Below are 18996 nucleotides of genomic sequence, written 5' to 3' on the forward strand. Positions count from 1 at the left end.
GTGCATTAATTAAACAATAATAAACTAAGTAAACAATGATATGTTCAGTAAAGGTTTGGGAAAAGGCAATAGTAGATTTTTGAAGCTAAAATAAATAAAGCACTGAGAGATTTCATGAATGTAATATCCCAGTGTTCTGTTCAGTTCTGTTAATTTTATCATGTTATAATCTCAGAGAAGAGTTCTGAGTCTCCTCGCAGTCATCTTACATGTTCTACCTCACAATCGCCTCACCAGAGACAGTGTTCAAGTAAGTATTTTTTTTTTTTTTGACAACAAACAGGTTTAAATTATTATTTCTGTAAGTCTGTATTTTTTCCATATAAATATCTGTTATCTATTTGTATTTCAATATACATTAAAAAATAATTACAATTTTAAAGACTTCTAGATTCATTTTCATAGTGCCGATAATGTTGTTAATTACTGTTGTGTTTCCTCATCTGTGATGTGTTATTAGAGCATGTTCCTCTGAGACTGAGTGGAGGGAAGGGTCGGTGCTCTGGGAGGCTGGAGGTGTATCATAATGCTGTGTGGGGTTCAGTCTGTGATGATCAGTGGGACATCAGGGATGCTCAGGTGGTCTGCAGGCAGCTGGGTTGTGGAGCAGCACTGAGTGCTGATGGGAATGCAGCCTTTGGTGCTGGTGAAGGTGTTGTGTGGCTGAACAGAGTCGAGTGCAGAGGGAATGAGATTCACCTGTGGGACTGTCCTCTCTCCCTGAATAACCACACTGACTGCTCACACAAAGAGGACGCTGGACTCACCTGTGCAGGTGAGATTATTTTGCTGTGTTGAAACCAGAGCTGCCTCCCTTTAGAACGGTTAACCCTCAAGACCACAATAATTTCAGCATTTTTAATGTTTGTTTTTACATTGACAGATTTGTCCACGACTCTTGAAACAACAACATCAGCTTTACCTCCAGTTTCACCAACAGATGTGACACCATCTCTGTTCTCACTGATCACTCCTTCACAAACTCCTTCAGCAGCTTCTCTCTCCATCCCTCCAGTGGTTGTGATTGTACTGGGATCTGTGCTCTTATTGCTCTTACTGCCACTCATTATACTGATTCAGCAGAACAGAGTGATGAGGAGAGGTACGACAGATACACACATAACATACAAGTTCAATTCTGACACCATCAACTAAGACACCAACTGCATGTTTTTTTATTATTTTGTAATATTGTAACTTCAGTGTTGTCTTATTCAGTGTGTCATCAGTCATGTATTGTGAAATGACCGCAGGTTTGTCTGTCTTCACTCACAGCTCTCTCTAAGAGGAGACACAGGACTCTGACTGAAGCAGTTTATGAGGAGATTGATCACAGACAGACAAACAGACACAATCACGTCACTCAGAGGGGTGAGTTCAGTAATCTGAGAAATATTATTTAAACGTCCAAGTTTGTTCAAATCAAATTAAATCAAATCCAATCACTTTTATTGTCACAAAACCATATACACAAGTGCAATAGTGTGTGAAATTCTTGGGTGCAGTTCTGAGCAACATAGAAGTCGTGACAGTGATGAGACATATACCAATTTACAATAAACTTCAGATTTACACAACACAATTTAAAATCTAATATACACATAATTACACACAACACAATATACAAACAATAACATACACTGTACAGTATACAATACACACAATATAGATACACATTATTCAATATAAAAGTATATATAGTATATATAGAATGTACAGTAGGTTGTATTGTACTGTATTGACATTCAGGCTGTCGGTCGATAGTAAGCTGTTAATAGAGAATATAATATAATAATAATATAATTTATGACAGTCCGGTGTGAGATATAAGAGTAATAAAGTGCAGTGCAGATGTATTTTGATCGTGGGAGATCAAGAGTTCAAAAGTCTGATTGCTTGGGGGAAGAAGCTATCATGAAGTCGGCTGGTGCGGGTCCTGATGCTGCGATACCGCCTGACTGATGGTAGCAGTGAGAACAGCCCAAATGTTCATTTACATTTGTGAAAAGTTTCTCTTTATTAACACTTTATTGTCTTTATTCAGTAGGCCTAAAAACCATGTGACTGTGTAGGCTAATGGTGAGATAGATTCTGTCAGTTGAACTATAATAGTTCTGTTGAGCGTCCTGCCTCTGACCACAGCCTTATAGCACAGCAACCACAGAGCTGTGTGTGTGTGTGTGTGTGTGTGTGTGTGTGTGTGTGTGTGTGTGTGTGTGTGTGTGTGTGTGTTTTGAAACCTGGCATGTGTCTTTTGTATATTTTTTTGGAAGAGAACAAAATTGGAATATATATATATAACATTGTGTATTTGTCTGTAGTGTGTGTTTGTATGCATGTTCTTCTGTTCATTAAGCAGTTCTCAGTGGCACATGATAGTCCAAGGGGTTTGAAACTCATCATGAACATGTTTCTATTTATTCTGCTCTCAGGAAGTTTCCTCTCTGAAGAACATCATTCTGGGTATGAAGATGCTGATGAGTTCCTCTCAGGTTAGAGGGTGATTTATTTGGCATTTATTGTATCTCTAAGAAACTAATACAAATTAGGCATATTCTCAGAGCATATAAGATATGTGTGAAGTGTAATTAAAAAATTACTTGCATATTTATTTATTTATTATTTTTTATTTATTATTATTATTATTTTTTTTTTTTGGCACAAACACAGTCTTCTCTAATAATTAATTTAGTGGTTTCATCTTCAGCACAATCTGCCAGTATGGACAAGTATGATGATGTCAAGCCCACAAATGGGCTGACAGGTCAGTGTCTTTCTGATCACATAATAACATTGACAGTTGATTATACTGTATAGTGCCCATGACCATTTAGTGATTTCTGAATCAGTTAACTGAAAATATTCTGTTTGCTTAAACAAATCTAGAAGAAATCAAGATGGTGAGGAAGAACACAGCAGATAACTATGATGATGTCATCACTGCTGGACTGAGACCAGATTATGAAACAGGTGTTCTTCTGTCATATCATTGTTATCTGTTCTAGAAGTTTGTTTTGACTGCAGTGGTATAAATCTCAATGTTTGTACGTGTAGATCACACACCTGATAGCTATGATGATGTCATCCCCACAGAAGCGGGTATGTTTATTAATACAGTATATCATCCTTCTAAACTGGAGCCCATTGCGGATATGAAGCTTTATTATTTATTTATTTATTTACTTAATAACATATGTTTTATTTTTGTAGATGACATCCATGAGAGCTATGATGATGTCATCACCACAGGACAGAACATTGATTCTAACATGTATGTAAATTATATTGTTCTTCTACAATAATGAGTGCAACCTATTAGTTATTATATTAGTTCTGAAGTTTTTATTATAGCACTTAACATAATGTATTTGTGTCTGTTTTGGGCAGTCAGCTGAATTATGATCATGTCATCACAAGTGGACAGAGCTTTAGTGACCTGATGGGTGAGTCCTATAAAAGTCTTTTATTTAAGGCAGATGCTATTTGCACTCTGGTACAAATAATGGTATATGCAATTTACACCCCAGTGCAAATAGTGGCAGATATTATTTGCACCCCAACCATATTATAATTATAATTATTTGCACCCATATATAAATTCTAAATTTAATTTAAGTTTATTGTGTTTATTTAGAGTCCCACATACACACTACATTAACCTCTACCCCTAAACCTAAACTTAACATTAACTTTGGTTTTACTACAGTAACCATGGTTTCATGTGGGAGTGAGTGCAATCGACAGACTCCGCCTCCAGATCAAACCCCTCTCTGCATTCCCTGACATTCACCGTGACAAAATCACTGCGATGAAATCAACATTTATATTTATTTGTATCTATTATTTTAAGTAGTATTAAAGGAAATATTAAGAGTGGAAACAGGAAATCGGATGGGAGATAGAGTGGGACAAAAGCCAGGTTCGAACCGCGGTTGCCAGGACAACAGTACTTATTCACACCATCTTTACACCCCACACCACTGCAGCGACATCTGTTGTTTAGTTTGTTGTATATTTCTGTGGTTCCACCAGACTGTTGGGGTGCAAATAGCTGCACTGTGTGGCAGATATTATTTACATCGAGGTGCAAATAGACACTTTATTTTAAATCCTTTATTTGACACATTTCTAGTCTGATGAAATAGTCCTGATACGACCCTGACACACTAGAAATAAACCATGTGAAAAGGTGTATTTGTAATTACAGTGGAGGAATTTTCTCTTGGTAATGCAGAACAGAATTATTGTCACAAACATAGTATGAGCATTCTTTTATTTTAGTTTTGATTAGAATGCATCTGCTCAAATTAAATGGTTTATTGTAAGCAACTTCTGCTGATTTAATCTGATTATTAAAAGTGATGTAATCATAACTCATAACAAGGTGATCTTGTTCTTTAATAACAGACTATGATGATGTGGAGGTGAAGCCAATCGAACTAGGATGAACTGAGTGACCAAGAGACCTCATCAAATTTTCATTATTTTTTGGCGTTCTATATTCTCTGTTTTTTCCTTTATTTTTTATCCTCTTTTACATAAGTCAGTTTGCATCACCTTTGACATTTCATTGAAATTTACAAATTAAAAATTAGCAGTTGAAATCTTTTAAATCTTTGAAAATGTTCTCATTTCTAAAAACAATATATACAGTACATTTGGGTTTATGCTTGATGTTTTGCTTCAAACTGCATTCTCAGGTTTCTTAGGCTTTTTTACTTATTAACATTAGAAATGTCAGATTGAGCACAGCTTGAAAATCCTGTCTTCTTAGTCTGTTCCTTTCACCCAGTGGAAGGAAGTAGTTTTGCACATATCTGGTGTTGCAAACATAATAGGCGATCCCAGATGCTTTGGAATAAATAAATAAGCAAACAATCTGAAAACAATACACTTTTATTATTTTAATAATATATGATATATTTTTTTGTACACTGGCACCATACTGGTCAGAAGGTGAAGAACACGTTTATCTTCACTTGAGAATTATGGTCTTTCTGCCCCATCTTCTGGAATAAACCAGTTTTGCAGAGTTAAAAGTATACTTGGCACAGTATAATCATAGAAATGAGTTTGCAATATAGAGAAAAAGTTTCATAAAGTAATTATTCTCTATTTTGTATTTAGTCTATTTTGCCTCTCACTTGTTTAATCAAGTTTAGGTTAAATACTGTGCTCTTGGTAAGCATTTGTTTACTGATATAGTTGAGTTTAATTTGTGTTTAAAACATTCTAACATAACATTCAAATAATGATTTTGGATCCTTGTCTTGAGCAGTTAGTTATCAGTGCTTCTGTCTCTGCAGTATGAGGGGCCGTTCAAGAAATAATTAATGCGTATTGTGCGAGTATGTATTGGTCCACTGGTTGTCTATAAGTTTCATGACAAATTTATGACAACATTTTTTATCAATTTTGTAAGTTATAATTTTATAAAAGCACTTACATTAATTCTTCTGTTAAAACTTGTGTATTATTGGAGCTGTAAAGTTGTTTATATTGCCATTTTTATAGTCATTTTAGGGTTTTAGAGTTTGTTGGCATTACATCGTCATGGCAACAGAGTTGTAAAATTGGCTATAACTTTACACTGAAAAGGTTAGTAAATGATTTTATCACAATAAAATCATGTTTACATTCATATTGTTTACTTCTAGTGGCTGTACTTTTGAAAAAGTGAGTATTTTAACGTTTAAATATTGGCCCCCATTCACTTCCCTTGTAAGTGCCTCACTGGAACCCAGATTTTTGCTTTTTGTTATTTATTTTTTTTAAGAAAAGGAGGGGCAAGTGAAAATTTATTTATGTGATAATCAATATTATGCCACAGATGCTGTCGATTGAACTTATCTTGTGTTGAACCTGGAATATTCCTTTAAAACATCCTTATATTGGAACATATCTCCTTTCTAAATATGTGCATATAGTGTGGTGTTCTTATAACTCTGCATTAATTAATAAAATCGTTTATGAAAAGAATGAAATTATCTATAGTTAACTTTTATTTGGTAGAGATTATCTTTTCTGAATAGTTGATATGTTACGTCCTACTGCCAAAACTAAAATCTGTGGGCATTGGAGGAAGAATACATAACTGGATAATGGATAAGTTTGAGCGAATAGTTAGATGGGATAGTCTTAAAATATATCAATTTATATCAAGAGAATGATACTTCCCAAAGTGCCAAGAATAGTTGATGCCAGTTTAAAATTATGATAAATTAGATTTTTAAGCAGATTGAGCTATATAGAAAGGAGGTCATCATAATACTCCTGTCATACTACCAATGTCATACCAGACATGCAGACAACAGTAGATGAAGAAGAGATATGGGCTAACAAGTGGAGTTTTCTCTTATCAGTTTTACAAAAAAAAGTATAGTATATTCCTAAACGTAAATATGAAACTGTATGACCAGTACTGGAACAACCTCTGGTAATTAGGTACCTGGAGGGTATGGATGAACTCTAGGTAAACTTTTGGGACACATGTTCAGGTAATCTAGTTAGTTAAATAATAATAATAATAATAATAATAATAAGATAAATATTTTAAGGAGTTTGGCAGAGGTTGACTGGGGTGCCAGTGGATTATCTTTAAAACAAATACTATGGAATAATTATGTCAACTTTGGACTGGGAGCATGATATAGATCTGTGATGAAAAAGAATGAAGTAGTGCATGCAAAAGCTTAAATACTGTATGCTTCGCCAGGACTGGACTGGGATTAAAATTGGGACCAGGAAAAATCCAGCCCATCCTGCCCACAGACAGAAAAAAAAAAAAGAAGACAGAAACCAGTAATAATAGTTATATTTTTATTTAATCGCAAATGCAGTTAGCAAAATTAACATTGCATATTTTTGTCACTAGAAATGCACATTTAATAATAATAATTCCTTACATTTATATAGCACTTTTCTAGGCACTCAAAGTGCTTTACATAGTATAGGAGGAATATCCTCAACAACCACCAGTGTGCAGCATCCACCTGGAGGATGCACAGCAGCCATATTGGTGGAGAGTAGAGTGATGTAGTCAATTCAGGGATGGAGATTATTAGGAGGCCATGATAGATAAGGGCCAATGGGGAGAATTTGGCCAGGACACCAGGGTTACACCCCTGCCCTTTACAAGGAATGCCCTGGGATTTTTAATGACCACAGAGAGTCAGGACCTCAGTTTAACATCTCATCCAATATACATGCTTTTTTATGGTGTAGTGTCCCTATACTAGAGCATTAGGACCCAAACAGACCGCAGGGTGAGCACCAGCTGCTGGTGGCCTCCCTAATACCATTTCCAGCAGCAGCCTTAGTTTTCCCCAGGAAGTCTCCCATCCAGGTACTAGCCAGGCTCTACCCTGCTTAGCTTTAGTGGGCAACCAGGCAAGAGCTGCAGGGTGATATGGCCGCTGACATTTGGCAGTAAAGCATTGATTTTGAGTTGGGATCATGCAGATGTGAACTTATTGATATTAACAACAATAAAATTTGTATAGTTAACCTAATTTATGTAGGGCTGTGTTCAAACATTCTGACAGTAGGACTGGTATTGATCTTTCATCAGGCTCTTGATTATTTAATTAACTTTTTGTCCTTTAATTAAAGTTCATTAGAACTGAACATATTTACAGAGGAGAAAAACTCATAGCTTTGTCTTTAATTGAGGAGGGTCCAGGTTTTATATCTCTTTTGTTAAATTCTCCTTTGTATTTGCCCTTATGAAAATTTACCACAGTTCTTGCACAGTATCCCAGGTTTAATGGTGGTATAAGTAAAATATTGTCATCACAGTTTGAACCATCTTCCTCATTAGAATGTTTAGATGTAATTATGGTTTCTAAAAACAAGCAAACTATGGAATTTGTAATGAAAAACAATATTCTAATCTAAACACATGTAGAAACTACAAAAACAACATTCATAAAAGTGTCTTATATTCCCCTTATATAGAGCAGCTATTTACTGTAACCGTATATACCATAGTTTCTACAGTTAGTGTGTAAATGTCTATAAGGGTGGTGATGTGTGGATTGAAAAACCGTGTAAGTACTATTGTGCATGGCACAGTGTTTTCCTGTTTACCTCATTACTGCAGTTTAAAATGTCAGGACTGTTGAATCTAGTTTTAACTAGAGACTTTAAGGTTCCCATATCATCCGGGTGTATAATAGTGAATTCTGTATCAACTTCAAATGGGTCTTGCCCCGCACTGTTTTTACCAATGGACAACGTGGCCAAGCACAGGGCGGGTTCATCAGCGCTGCATGGGTTAGAGCGACGCTACCCACGTTTACTGGGTAGCGCAGTTTTGCCGATCAGCCCACTTCTCGACCAGACCACTGGGTAAAGTCCCGGTACTCCTGATAGCCAGTCCATGCCTGTGCATTGCTGGGTTTATATCTTCTCCAGTTCCATCACAGCCAGTAGTGGTTCTAGCTTGTATGGCACCCTGGGCGAAACCCGCTGCAACACGCCCCCAAAGTTGTTGACTGGGCCGCCCCCCCACACCACACACAAGATGCCACCCTGGGCAACTGCCCATGTCGCCCATGCCTAAATCCGCCACTGATCACAGCAGATAGAGATGGGCAAAATACCATTAAATATATATATAGGCTTTACTTGGCAATGGCCTTTTGGATCAACCTAAACAGACATTCCGAGTTCAACAAGAAAGTGTTGGAGCAGTGACTTTACATTCAAGTTAAAAGCATTTCTGATTGCCCTCCAGTGGCTACAAAGCTCAACCCACAAGTACAGTGAAATGTTCTGAGTCATTTTCAGCATTAATAAGCACCTTTAGTAGAAAATATTCATCAAGAAAAGACCTACTGCATGAGTTTTTAGAGCCTGATAGAGTCTGTAACATGAGGTTAGTTTTGTTTTTTGTTTTGGGTACCAGCCCATGTTGAAGGAGTCAAGGGTAATGAAATAGATGATAAACAGACAAAGCAGGCCTTTAGACATCCAGATGTTCGCATTCAAGGTAGACGCGAAAGGAAACATGAAAGCAAAAACATATTAAATGTCATGTTCGAAGTGTCATACTACTGTAAGTGGAGACAGCTTCAAACACCAAAGCATGTTGGTGTTGGGAGGTTGCGTTAAAAAGACAAAGGAAGATACAATTATTAATAGTCTTAATTTTTTCATCTTTATGTGATCATAAGAGACATCAGAGCATGTTCATTGACAATGCACATTGTATACAAAAGAGAGAAAATAATTAGAACAAAATCTTAGAGCTGTGGATGTAGTATTACATTACAAAATCTTAAATCTGATGCAGAAAAGGCAAAAAAATAAATAAATTAATTAAAAATAAAAAATAAATACATACATACAGAATGTTATGAAGAAATTAATGTATCTCAAAGACACAGGTTTAGATACAAGGTTCCCACGGTCATGGAAAACCTGTAAATATCAGTACATTTATTTTTTTTTTCAATTCAGTGTTTTCCACTGGGAACTTACTACAATCTTTGTTTGTTGAAAATAACAGTGGATAACTTCCAGTGAGGTCTTATTCCTCCCAATCCTTTAAAAAAACTTTTTAGATAATTTGTTGTTCTGCACTGGATCTTATTTAGCTATTTTTGGGTTTCTTCTGTGAAATGAATGCATTGCAATATTGAATGGATGGATTAGGTTAAAGGACAGTATTGTAAAATCCACTTATTATTTCATGCAAATTTCATGGAAAATCACATAAATTGAATGTTGATTTCACTTCAAATTTAAAGGCAGAGCTGCAGAAGTGTTTGAAGTGAGCAGTTAGTTTCCTGTGCCAGCAGCAGATGTCTTGAAGTATCAAGTAAACATACTGGACTGTTTCCTTTATCTCAAATCCATCTCAGTTAAGATGTATAAATGTATCTCCTCTCTGGCCTTTGTTTTGTTTTCCTCTACACTGTTACTCTAATAAGTCAACAGAAAGAGTTTGATTGGTTTTCTCTCTAGAACTGCTGTGAGTTATCAATTTTCTTCAGTTTATGAGGGAGCAGCAGAGATGATTAAACTGTGTGCTCATCATTATTCTCAGACTGTATATGGCAGAGGGAGACAGAGATCTGCTGGACTGAATATCAGCACAGCAGTATTATTGGTTTAATTTGCTTTAACTTAATTTCTCTTTATTGGCATATTGCAATAAATAAGTTCTCTTGGTTAGCAGGCATTTGTAAAGATCAATTTGGTCATTTTGTGCACATTTTTACAATCACAAATTAAATTAAAATGTTAACGGAATTTCATATCAGTAAAAAACGATTTTTAATGTATGAACTCAGAGTTGTGTAATCAGTGTTATTCATCAGCATTTAGTTATCAGTGCTTTAATCTTTTCTCTGTAGGTGTTAGATTATGAGGCCGTAGGTACTTTGAAGTGTTTCCTCTCTCCACAGTCATTCTCACGAGAGCTGGGTGACTTGGGCAGCTAACTTGAGTGACTCTCTTCAGTGAAGTGTCTTTATGAGGAGGAGTCCTATTCATCAACGCTAACGTTTTCTTGATATATATGGAGAAAATAGAAAATCTCTCATCTGATTTGTCACTGAAGATTTTTGGTGATTTCCTCTGTTACTCTTAAAAGGTAAAAGGGAGCGTGATTGGTGGTTATCAGAAACCCTCCTATCTATCTCTTGCTTTAGGGCAGATGGGAAGACTGCAGAGAGCAAATAATTTGAAACTTGATCAAACACAGTGTGTGTATGACAGAGGGACATGAAGATTTGTCTGACACTCATTATTCTCACTTGCATCGTCACTATGACCACATCTGGTAAGTATACAAATAAAGATGATTATTAAGAGCTTCAGAAATTATCAACAGACATTTTATTTAAAGTTTTTGCTGCCCAAGGTAGAACTCAAGCTGTAGCTTATGTTGGGATTCAGAAAAAGATTCATCTTTAGTAGTACAGCTTGAGCATTGCATATACTGTATACTGTATATATTATAAATTTGTGGACTTTCTTCTGTATCTCATGTCAGTATAATATTTTTCTCAACTTTCCAATATGCTGCAGATGATTGAAGGCTGTTTTATGATGCAAATTACTGTATGCACACCCACCTTTCTCTGTTTCATGTACAGACACTGGAAATGTTAGGTTGGTGAATGGTTACAGCCGCTGCAGTGGGAGAGTGGAGGTTTTTCATAGAGGTCAATGGGGAACAGTGTGTCATTATAACTGGGACTTGACTGATGCTGCAGTGGTGTGTAGAGAAATGGACTGTGGAGAGGCTTTACGTGCAGTTGGATATGCTTACTTTGGACCAGGATCAGGACTAATCTGGATGGGTAATGTGAGCTGTAGTGGACCAGAATCTACTCTGAAGACCTGTGTTTCAAGAGGATGGGGTGTTCATAGTTGTGACCATAGATTTGATGCTGGAGTCATCTGCTCAGGTATGCTTCTCCATATCACCTTGTTACTGTATAGCTAATATGCCTTTTATCTGTAAATCTCACATATTAGATTTTAAAATACATTGATGCATATTGATTTAAATGATATTAAGCAATAATGTTAATAATGTAGAGTAATTGTCACATTGTAACATTAAAACATATTGATTAGCCTATTATCAAAGCTTAAAAATAATGAATTTGAAGGATATTCACAAAAATAAAATAAAAAATAAATAAAATAAAATAAATAAGGCTAGATTTTTTCCTTTTTCAGGTTCACTGTTTATTGTCCTTAAAGGGATAGTTCACCCAAAAAAGAAAATTCAGTAATTGTTTACTCACCCCTGTGTTGTTATAACCCAATATGACTCTCTTTTTTTTCTTAACACAAAGGGAGAAATTGAGAAACAATTTTGTGCTCAGTGATGTTACACAATGGCAGTTTATGGTGACCACAACTTTAAGCTTCAAAAGGATGCAAAAGTGTAATTCAGAAGTCTAATAAATTATCCCATGAGACTCATGATTGTCATGAAAGCATACGATGAGGTTTGGTGAGAAACAAACCAAAATGGAATGTATTATTTTGTGAAACTGTTGACCGACTGTTGCACGTTCATGAGACTGCACGAGAGCTGCAGTTCAGGAAGCCTGCTCACGACATGGGGCGTTCAAGCAGAAATCTAGTTTTGTTTACCTAAAGACAGGTCCACCGTCCACCACAGCGATAGCAACAACAGAACACAGAAGTACTCCATTTCAAATAAATAAAGCTGGGCATAGAAATGCATCTATTCTCTGACTATAAACTCATCAGACATATTTATTAAGTTCGGTTCTCTGGTTTGTGTGCAGCTGTGTTGTGTTCTGTTGTTTCTACTGTATCGCTGTGGTGGAGCTGTTTTTCGATAAAACAAAAAACTATTTTTCACTTGAATGGCCCATGCTGCGAGCGGAGGCTTTTTTTACTTGTGCTCATGCAGTCACATGACCGTGCAGAGGAGCATGGTCGGTTAACAGTTTCACTAAATAATACATTCGATTTCGGTTTGTTTTTAACCAAAATTTATCTTTTGCTTTCATAATAATCACGAGTCTCATGGAATAATTTATTAGACTTCTGAATTACAATTTTGCATCTTTTTGATGCTTGAACAGGTGGTCATCATAAACTGCCATTGTATGACATCACTGAGCACAATTTTTTTTTTTTTTTTTTTTTTTTTTTATATACAATTTCTCCCTTTTTGTTTAGAAAAGAAAAAAAAAAAAGTCAAATGGGGTTATAACTCCACAGTGGTGAGTAAACAATGACTGAATTTTCATTTTGGGGTGAACTATCCCTTTAAGGACTAAGGTGTGAAAAAACAAATTGTAAAAAAATTTGGACTAACCTCCGTGCCTTGTGTAAATATAATATTTTCTTTAACCCTGCAATATTCCACATTTGATTGGATGTTCTACTGATGCTTCTTCACACACAAATTTCTTCTGTCATGTCCAGATATTGGGAGTGTTCGCTTGGTGGATGGTAACAGTTCTTGTAGTGGAAGAGTGGAGGTTTTACATGATGGACAGTGGGGAACAGTGTGCAGTTATAACTGGGACACAACTGATGCTGCAGTGGTGTGTAAACAGCTGGACTGTGGAGAGGCTTTACAAGCACCAAGAGATGCTCACTTTGGACCAGGATCAGGACCAATTTCCATGGGTAATGTGAGCTGTACTGGATCAGAATCTACTCTGAAGAGCTGTGAATCAAATGGATGGGATGCACTTAAGTGTTTTCATATTCATGATGCTGGAGTCATCTGTTCAGGTAAACTGAACAGTATCTCTGTGTATCATTAATCTGCCTTTCGTCTGTAAACATCACATTTGGTCATATAAAATAGCCTACATAGTTGCAATGAATTGTGTTTTGCCAACAAACTTAAAACTGTAATGTTAAAATACCTATCACAAAGCTTAACATACAGTGACTTGATATTTTTATTTGTCTGTACTATTAAAGACAGATTAACTATTTGTGTCTAAATTTATAAAGTGGTTTTGTGTATTGTGCAATTAGTCAAAATCCCATATATTGAATTTTTTTTTCAAAACCATTGAGTCACTAATGACCAAGAAGTGTGCTTGTTTACTGTGAAAGTATAAATTAATCTGACAACCAATACATCATTTGAAAGTTCCAAGTTATTTCAGTTACACTTGTATACACTATGATGGACATTAAGTCTCATCATTTTAAATGTAATATTTATACTGTCCAGAGTTGCAATCTGTTCCTTGCAATCTTTTCCTCCAGTTTCACAGACAGAAAGGAGACCAGCACAATCAACATCGATCACTCCTCCACAAACTCCTGCAGCAGCTTCTCTCTCCATACCTCCAGTGGTTGTGATTGTACTGGGATCTGTGCTCTTACTGCTCTTACTGCCACTCATTATACTGATTCAGCAGAACAGAGCGATGAGGAGAGGTACGTGAGATATTCAAATCACATACAAGTTCAGTTCTGACACAGTGCTTCAGCTTGTACTGAAGGATGAAATGTCACAGAAAAATACTACACTCTATTTGTTGGTGCAACAGTGATGCTTGTTTCAATGCCTCTGCATTGTAACTTAATGTTGTCTTATAATCTCTCATTTTTTATCTGTTGTGAACTGACAGAAAGTTTTTTTGTTTTTTTTGTCTACACTCAGCTGTGTCTAACATGAGACGCAGGACTTGGACTGAGGCAGATTATGAGAAGATTGATCACAGACGTACAACCGAGGCCTTTTATAAGGAGATTGATCACAGAGACGATCTCATATCTCAAAGGGGTGAGTCTTATTGAGTCTAATTACGTCAAAATTATGTGTGCAGAAATACAGAAAACTTCTGAAAGTGAGAAATGAAGAGAAATCCACAAGCAACACCTCTTGAAGATCTGAAGATCACTGGGTCACTTTTACATTTAAATTATGGGGCACATCAGTGTTACAGTTCTGACCCACTACAGACTCCATTCACTGCCTCAGTAAATGAAATCCAACTCAGAAATATTAAAGTCAGTTTCCCCCATCAGTGTCATGCTTGAGAAGTGTGTAATTCTATGTGACTGTATGGGCTTTTGACATGTTTAATTTGTAGATGAGTCGATTAGAATGCTGATGTTCATCTGTTATTAGTCCTTTTTAACCTCTCACTTCAAACCACAGAATTCCTAACAGAAAACCACACAGCTGCAGGTGTGTGTTTATAGGTGTGCGTGTGTGTGTGTGCGTGCGTGCAAATCGTGGTAGATACTGTTTCTGGTTTATTTATTACACTGGAAATGGAAGGTAAAGCTGAGCACATTGCATTGTCTGAAACACTATATCATGCAGTGTGCTCTGGTTGTATATTCAGGGTTCCCACAGTCATTGAAAACCTGGAAATATCAGGGAATTTTAAAATTGTGATTTCCAGGCCTGGAAAAGTCATGGAAATTAATAAAATCTTCAAAGTCATGGAAAAGACATGGATTTTTTTTATTTTTTATAGTTATTATATTTTTATTTATTATGCACTGTCCTAAAATATTTAATGAGGGTGTTACACTGCGCTGGATTAAAAACACACGATGAAGAGTTAAAAATATAGCCTATCATGTTATTTAGAAAACCTAACCAATTAGGGTACTTCCACACTAGCACTTTTGCTGCTCACCTGGGTTCGAATGACGTCAAAGTTCGATTCGTTTGGATAATGTGTATGCTGTTTTCCAAACTCGGGTGTGCACCCGGGAATCACACCAGAGTCCACTTGAAAAGGTGGTCTGGGGTACAGTTCATGTGAACTCCAATAAGGTTCGCTGTTGATATTAATGCAATTGTGGAATTAAACCACTTGTGATGACATATAATTTATGTCTTTGCAGACTCCCAATTGCAATGATTATGGTATAATGCATTTCTCACACCTGCTTGTGTCCAAATAAATCTCCTTCAGAGAGCAGCTCATCTTCTTCACCTCTCTTGCAACATGGCAGACAAATGCTAATATTCATCACATCATTGCACGTTCAGTGCATCCGTTGCAGACAAACATAATTGTCATTTTGCACATGTAATGTTTTGGTGGTAAATCCAAAGATATGGATACTCTGTGGGCAGGGTTTGGGAGTAACGGAATACATGTAATGGGATTGCGTATTTAAAATACAAAATATAAGTAACTGTATTCCACTACAGTTACAATTTAAATCATTGGTAATTAGAATACAGTTACATTCAAAAAGTATTTTGATTACTGAAGAGATTACTTTGCATTTTATTGTCATTTTTTTCATTTAATATTTAATCCTTTCAGATGGAAAACATTTATACATATAAATTATGTGATCCAAAGTGCATTTGAACAGCAGTGAAACACTTTCTTATGATGTGTTACATTCATACGAGCAGACAGAGAAGTAAGTTTGAAGTAAATTTGGAGCAGAAGAAATAGAAATAAACCTTGTGTAAATTGTCAGCTTTATGCTAAGCTAAAATGCTATTTCTAGCCATTTTACATGCACGTTACCAGGCACAATCATATTTTTTTTATCAAGAAAATTCACCTTGGATCATACGTTCTTTTTTTCTAGTAAGACCTTTGATATTAGGGCAAAAATCTTATTCTTGATAATAATGTTTGTATTGTTTTCCTGTAAAAATATCTAAAAATCCTTAAAACAAGATCAATTTGACTTATCTTGTTTTAGAAACAACACTGCATATGATATTTAGGGTTTTCAGAGAATGTATTTTTAATGTGTATTTTGTCTTACTGTACTGGCAGAGTTTTTATAGTCAAAACAAGTGAAAATATCTACCAGTGCTGAAGAAGTAATCCAAAGTATTTAGAATACGTTACTGATCTTGAGTAATCTAACGGAATACGTTACAAATTACAAATGACATTTTACAGCATGTATTCTGTAATCTGTAATGGAATACATTTCAAAAGTAACCCTCCCAACCCTGTCTGTGGGGTGCGGTCCAAGCAATCGTACCAAGTGTGAAAGCACCCTTTTGCCGGGTTCAGACATCCTCGTGAGCGGGGCGTGAACGGCGCATTTTCGTTTTGGCACCCATATTAACAGATTACACTGTTCACACTGCAAGCGTGAATCGCGAGGTGATGGTTTAGTTTTGCCGTGCAGCTCACACAGAGCTCAGTGGCTCTAGGTGCAGTACAACACTAAAATAATCAGGAGATTATAGAAAAGACACAAAAGCAAATCAAAATTATTCAAACCAAACCTACAGTACACTACAATTTATATGTCTGCATGCAAGTAAACTCAATAAAATAACTTAATAAAGGAAAGAATTAATAAACCGCTGAACCTTTTGCCATTCTGTGTATATAGATGTAGAGCAGGGGCACTCAACTTTGGAAAGCAGTTTTCCTTTATCTTGATTGTCTCCTGATGATTATTATTTTATTTATTTATATTAAACAATGTACATTTTAATTATTTTTTTCATATTAATGAGGTGAGTATACAATGCTTAATATGCTATTTAATACATCATGGACATGTAGGTAACATAAAAAATAAAAACATATAGAAATATAGCTTAATTCTTGTAAAATTGTGGTTCTTTGAAAAACATATATTAATATAATGATCATATATGAATGTATGTTGTATGTTTTTTTGTTTTTGTTTTTTGTTTTGTTATTTTATAAAGATCCACACTTTTACAATTTGGCCATATTCTGCAGCACAATGCACCACTCAGTTTATAATAAAAATGTTTTTTGTGAAATGTCAACATGCCAGATATAGAAAGAAGATATGATCTGTTCTGTTGTCACTGTCAAACACACACACACACACACACACACACACACACACACACACACTACACACATTATCCATCTGAATTTACGTAAAAGAGTTACATGACATTCCATGCTTATCCAGTACCCAAGGCCAAACATAACTCTCAGATGCCAGGGTTGCACCAACAGACTGCATTTTTTCATGTGCTGACCTGTTGTAATCATCTATGGCTGCACATAATTTGGCTTTATCCTCCAAAATCTTTCTCCGAAGTATACTGTATGTCTTTGCTTGTTTCCATCTTAAAGCACAAATAGACATTGTTTAAATCTGTGCAGTTTAAGGCATTGTATCAATAAAATAAACCAACTAAAAATATATTTATAATGCATTATGGTGTAACCAAATGAAATTTCAAAGTTCAGCACAGTTGTTTTCTCAATTCCTGACACATAAAAAAAAAAAAATCAAAAAAAAAAAAAAAAAAATTTTGAATCTATAAGCAAAATCTGCCAACTCTGTCTTAAGTCCATCAAGGTTTGATGACTCCTCCTGAATGTGTACTTTTGTCTAAGGAATAACAAAATGAGCATTTATTAATAACTTAATGTAGAGAATAATGACAGATGCATAGATGATGAATTACCCTTTTCAGAAACATAATAGAGTGGAAAGTGGACAGTAATAAAATCAATTTTATAATAGACTAATTGAGAATGATTCTGAAAAAGCCACAGAGTTTTTATTTCCAGAGTTTCTGCTGTACCACTGGCCTAATAGGCTGGGATAGGGAAAATTATTTTAATACTGAAAAAACTACAGACTTTTTTTTTTTAAAAAGAGAGCAATTTTAGAAAAATACCTTAATATATCTTCATGACAGCAATTTCGTAAGCTTCTCAATTTTGCTCCGGTTGCATGCCATGGCCTGGATTGTAATCATGTCTGTTCTAGCTAAAACATAAATAAATACAATAATTTAATAAATAAATAAATAAAAAGCTCCAATTAAAAATTACACTCTTTTTTTTTTTTAGGAGCCTGATATGAAAGTGGTCATGGACTTCAAGTCAAGTCAATTGTATTTGTATGGCTCTTTTCACAACACACATCATTTCCAAACAGCTTTGCAGAAAATTATAATGTAATGGTTTAGGGGTCAATTGGCTATGTGTAGCATATTTTATACATAAATTGCTAAACTGAGTTTGTTTTTGGTGTGCAAAATTTAAGACTATAGATACTGATTGATACTAAATTGATTGATTATTATTATTTTTTATTTATTTATTTATTTATTTATTTTTTTGGTTATTTTCTATGAGCTTGCTAAAATAAACAGCAAGCTCAGTTTTTATAATTTAGTTATTATCTTTTAAATTTGTTTTACTTCTTTTTGCAAGCCTAAATATGTAAACTAAATTGTAAAATAAACTAATTAATAAAGCATATTAATCCTAAAACCATTTGTAGTGGGTTATTGAACATTTCATGTGTAAGGCGAGGTCAGGAGTTCTGCTGTCTGGCCAATTGACTGCTCTCTTCTTAATTAGAAAAAGGTTTTCTGCTATGTAATTCAGTCAGATCTCATAGGCTCAAATGCTAAAAGGAGGAAATGGATTTAAGAAAATGATTTTAACTAGGATAAGGATGAATGAATGATGTAAATGATGTAACTAAAAAGTGCATGCATAAGTGGAGAGATGTAGTCCTCAAGACAAGAGTTTTAACACCAGCACAAGGTGCGTTAATTTGTTCTAATTGTAA

General features: G+C 35.3%; 1 protein-coding gene and 1 pseudogene across 4 annotated transcripts; both read left to right on the forward strand.

Moving 5' to 3' along the window:
• LOC127436593 (scavenger receptor cysteine-rich type 1 protein M130-like) overlaps nucleotides 1-4132 on the forward strand; it is a 110629-nt pseudogene extending 106497 nt beyond the window's left edge.
• Nucleotides 4133-10347: 6215 nt separating this feature from the next.
• Nucleotides 10348-18609, forward strand: LOC127436631 (deleted in malignant brain tumors 1 protein-like). Of its 4 annotated transcripts, none has more exons than XM_051690878.1 (6): nucleotides 10348-10789; nucleotides 11106-11420; nucleotides 12928-13242; nucleotides 13732-13905; nucleotides 14132-14254; nucleotides 18267-18609. In XM_051690878.1, exons 1-6 carry the CDS (start codon nucleotides 10732-10734, stop codon nucleotides 18272-18274), a joined length of 993 nt encoding a protein of 330 aa, XP_051546838.1. In that variant the 5' UTR covers nucleotides 10348-10731; the 3' UTR covers nucleotides 18275-18609. The 4 variants fall into 4 exon arrangements, with proteins under 4 accessions (XP_051546838.1, XP_051546837.1, XP_051546836.1 ...); XM_051690877.1 differs by lacking the exon at nucleotides 18267-18609 and having other exon boundaries at nucleotides 10348-10574; nucleotides 10664-10789; nucleotides 14132-14275; XM_051690876.1 differs by lacking the exon at nucleotides 18267-18609 and having other exon boundaries at nucleotides 14132-14275.
• The last annotated feature ends 387 nt before the right edge of the window (nucleotides 18610-18996 follow it).

Source organism: Myxocyprinus asiaticus, chromosome 47 (assembly GCF_019703515.2).
Source record: "Myxocyprinus asiaticus isolate MX2 ecotype Aquarium Trade chromosome 47, UBuf_Myxa_2, whole genome shotgun sequence".
NCBI lineage: Eukaryota > Metazoa > Chordata > Actinopteri > Cypriniformes > Catostomidae > Myxocyprinus > Myxocyprinus asiaticus.

What these genes read in the sequence shown, in the direction of transcription:
- LOC127436631 (XM_051690876.1), top strand. Translation starts at nt 10,732, where the DNA reads ATGAAGATTTGTCTGACACTCATTATTCTCACTTGCATCGTCACTATG. An exon ending in TGCTGGAGTCATCTGCTCAG is followed by an intron (nt 11,421 to 12,927) that starts GTATGCTTCTCC and finishes TGTCATGTCCAG; the next exon opens with ATATTGGGAGTGTTCGCTTG. An exon ending in TGCTGGAGTCATCTGTTCAG is followed by an intron (nt 13,243 to 13,731) that starts GTAAACTGAACA and finishes CTTTTCCTCCAG; the next exon opens with TTTCACAGACAGAAAGGAGA.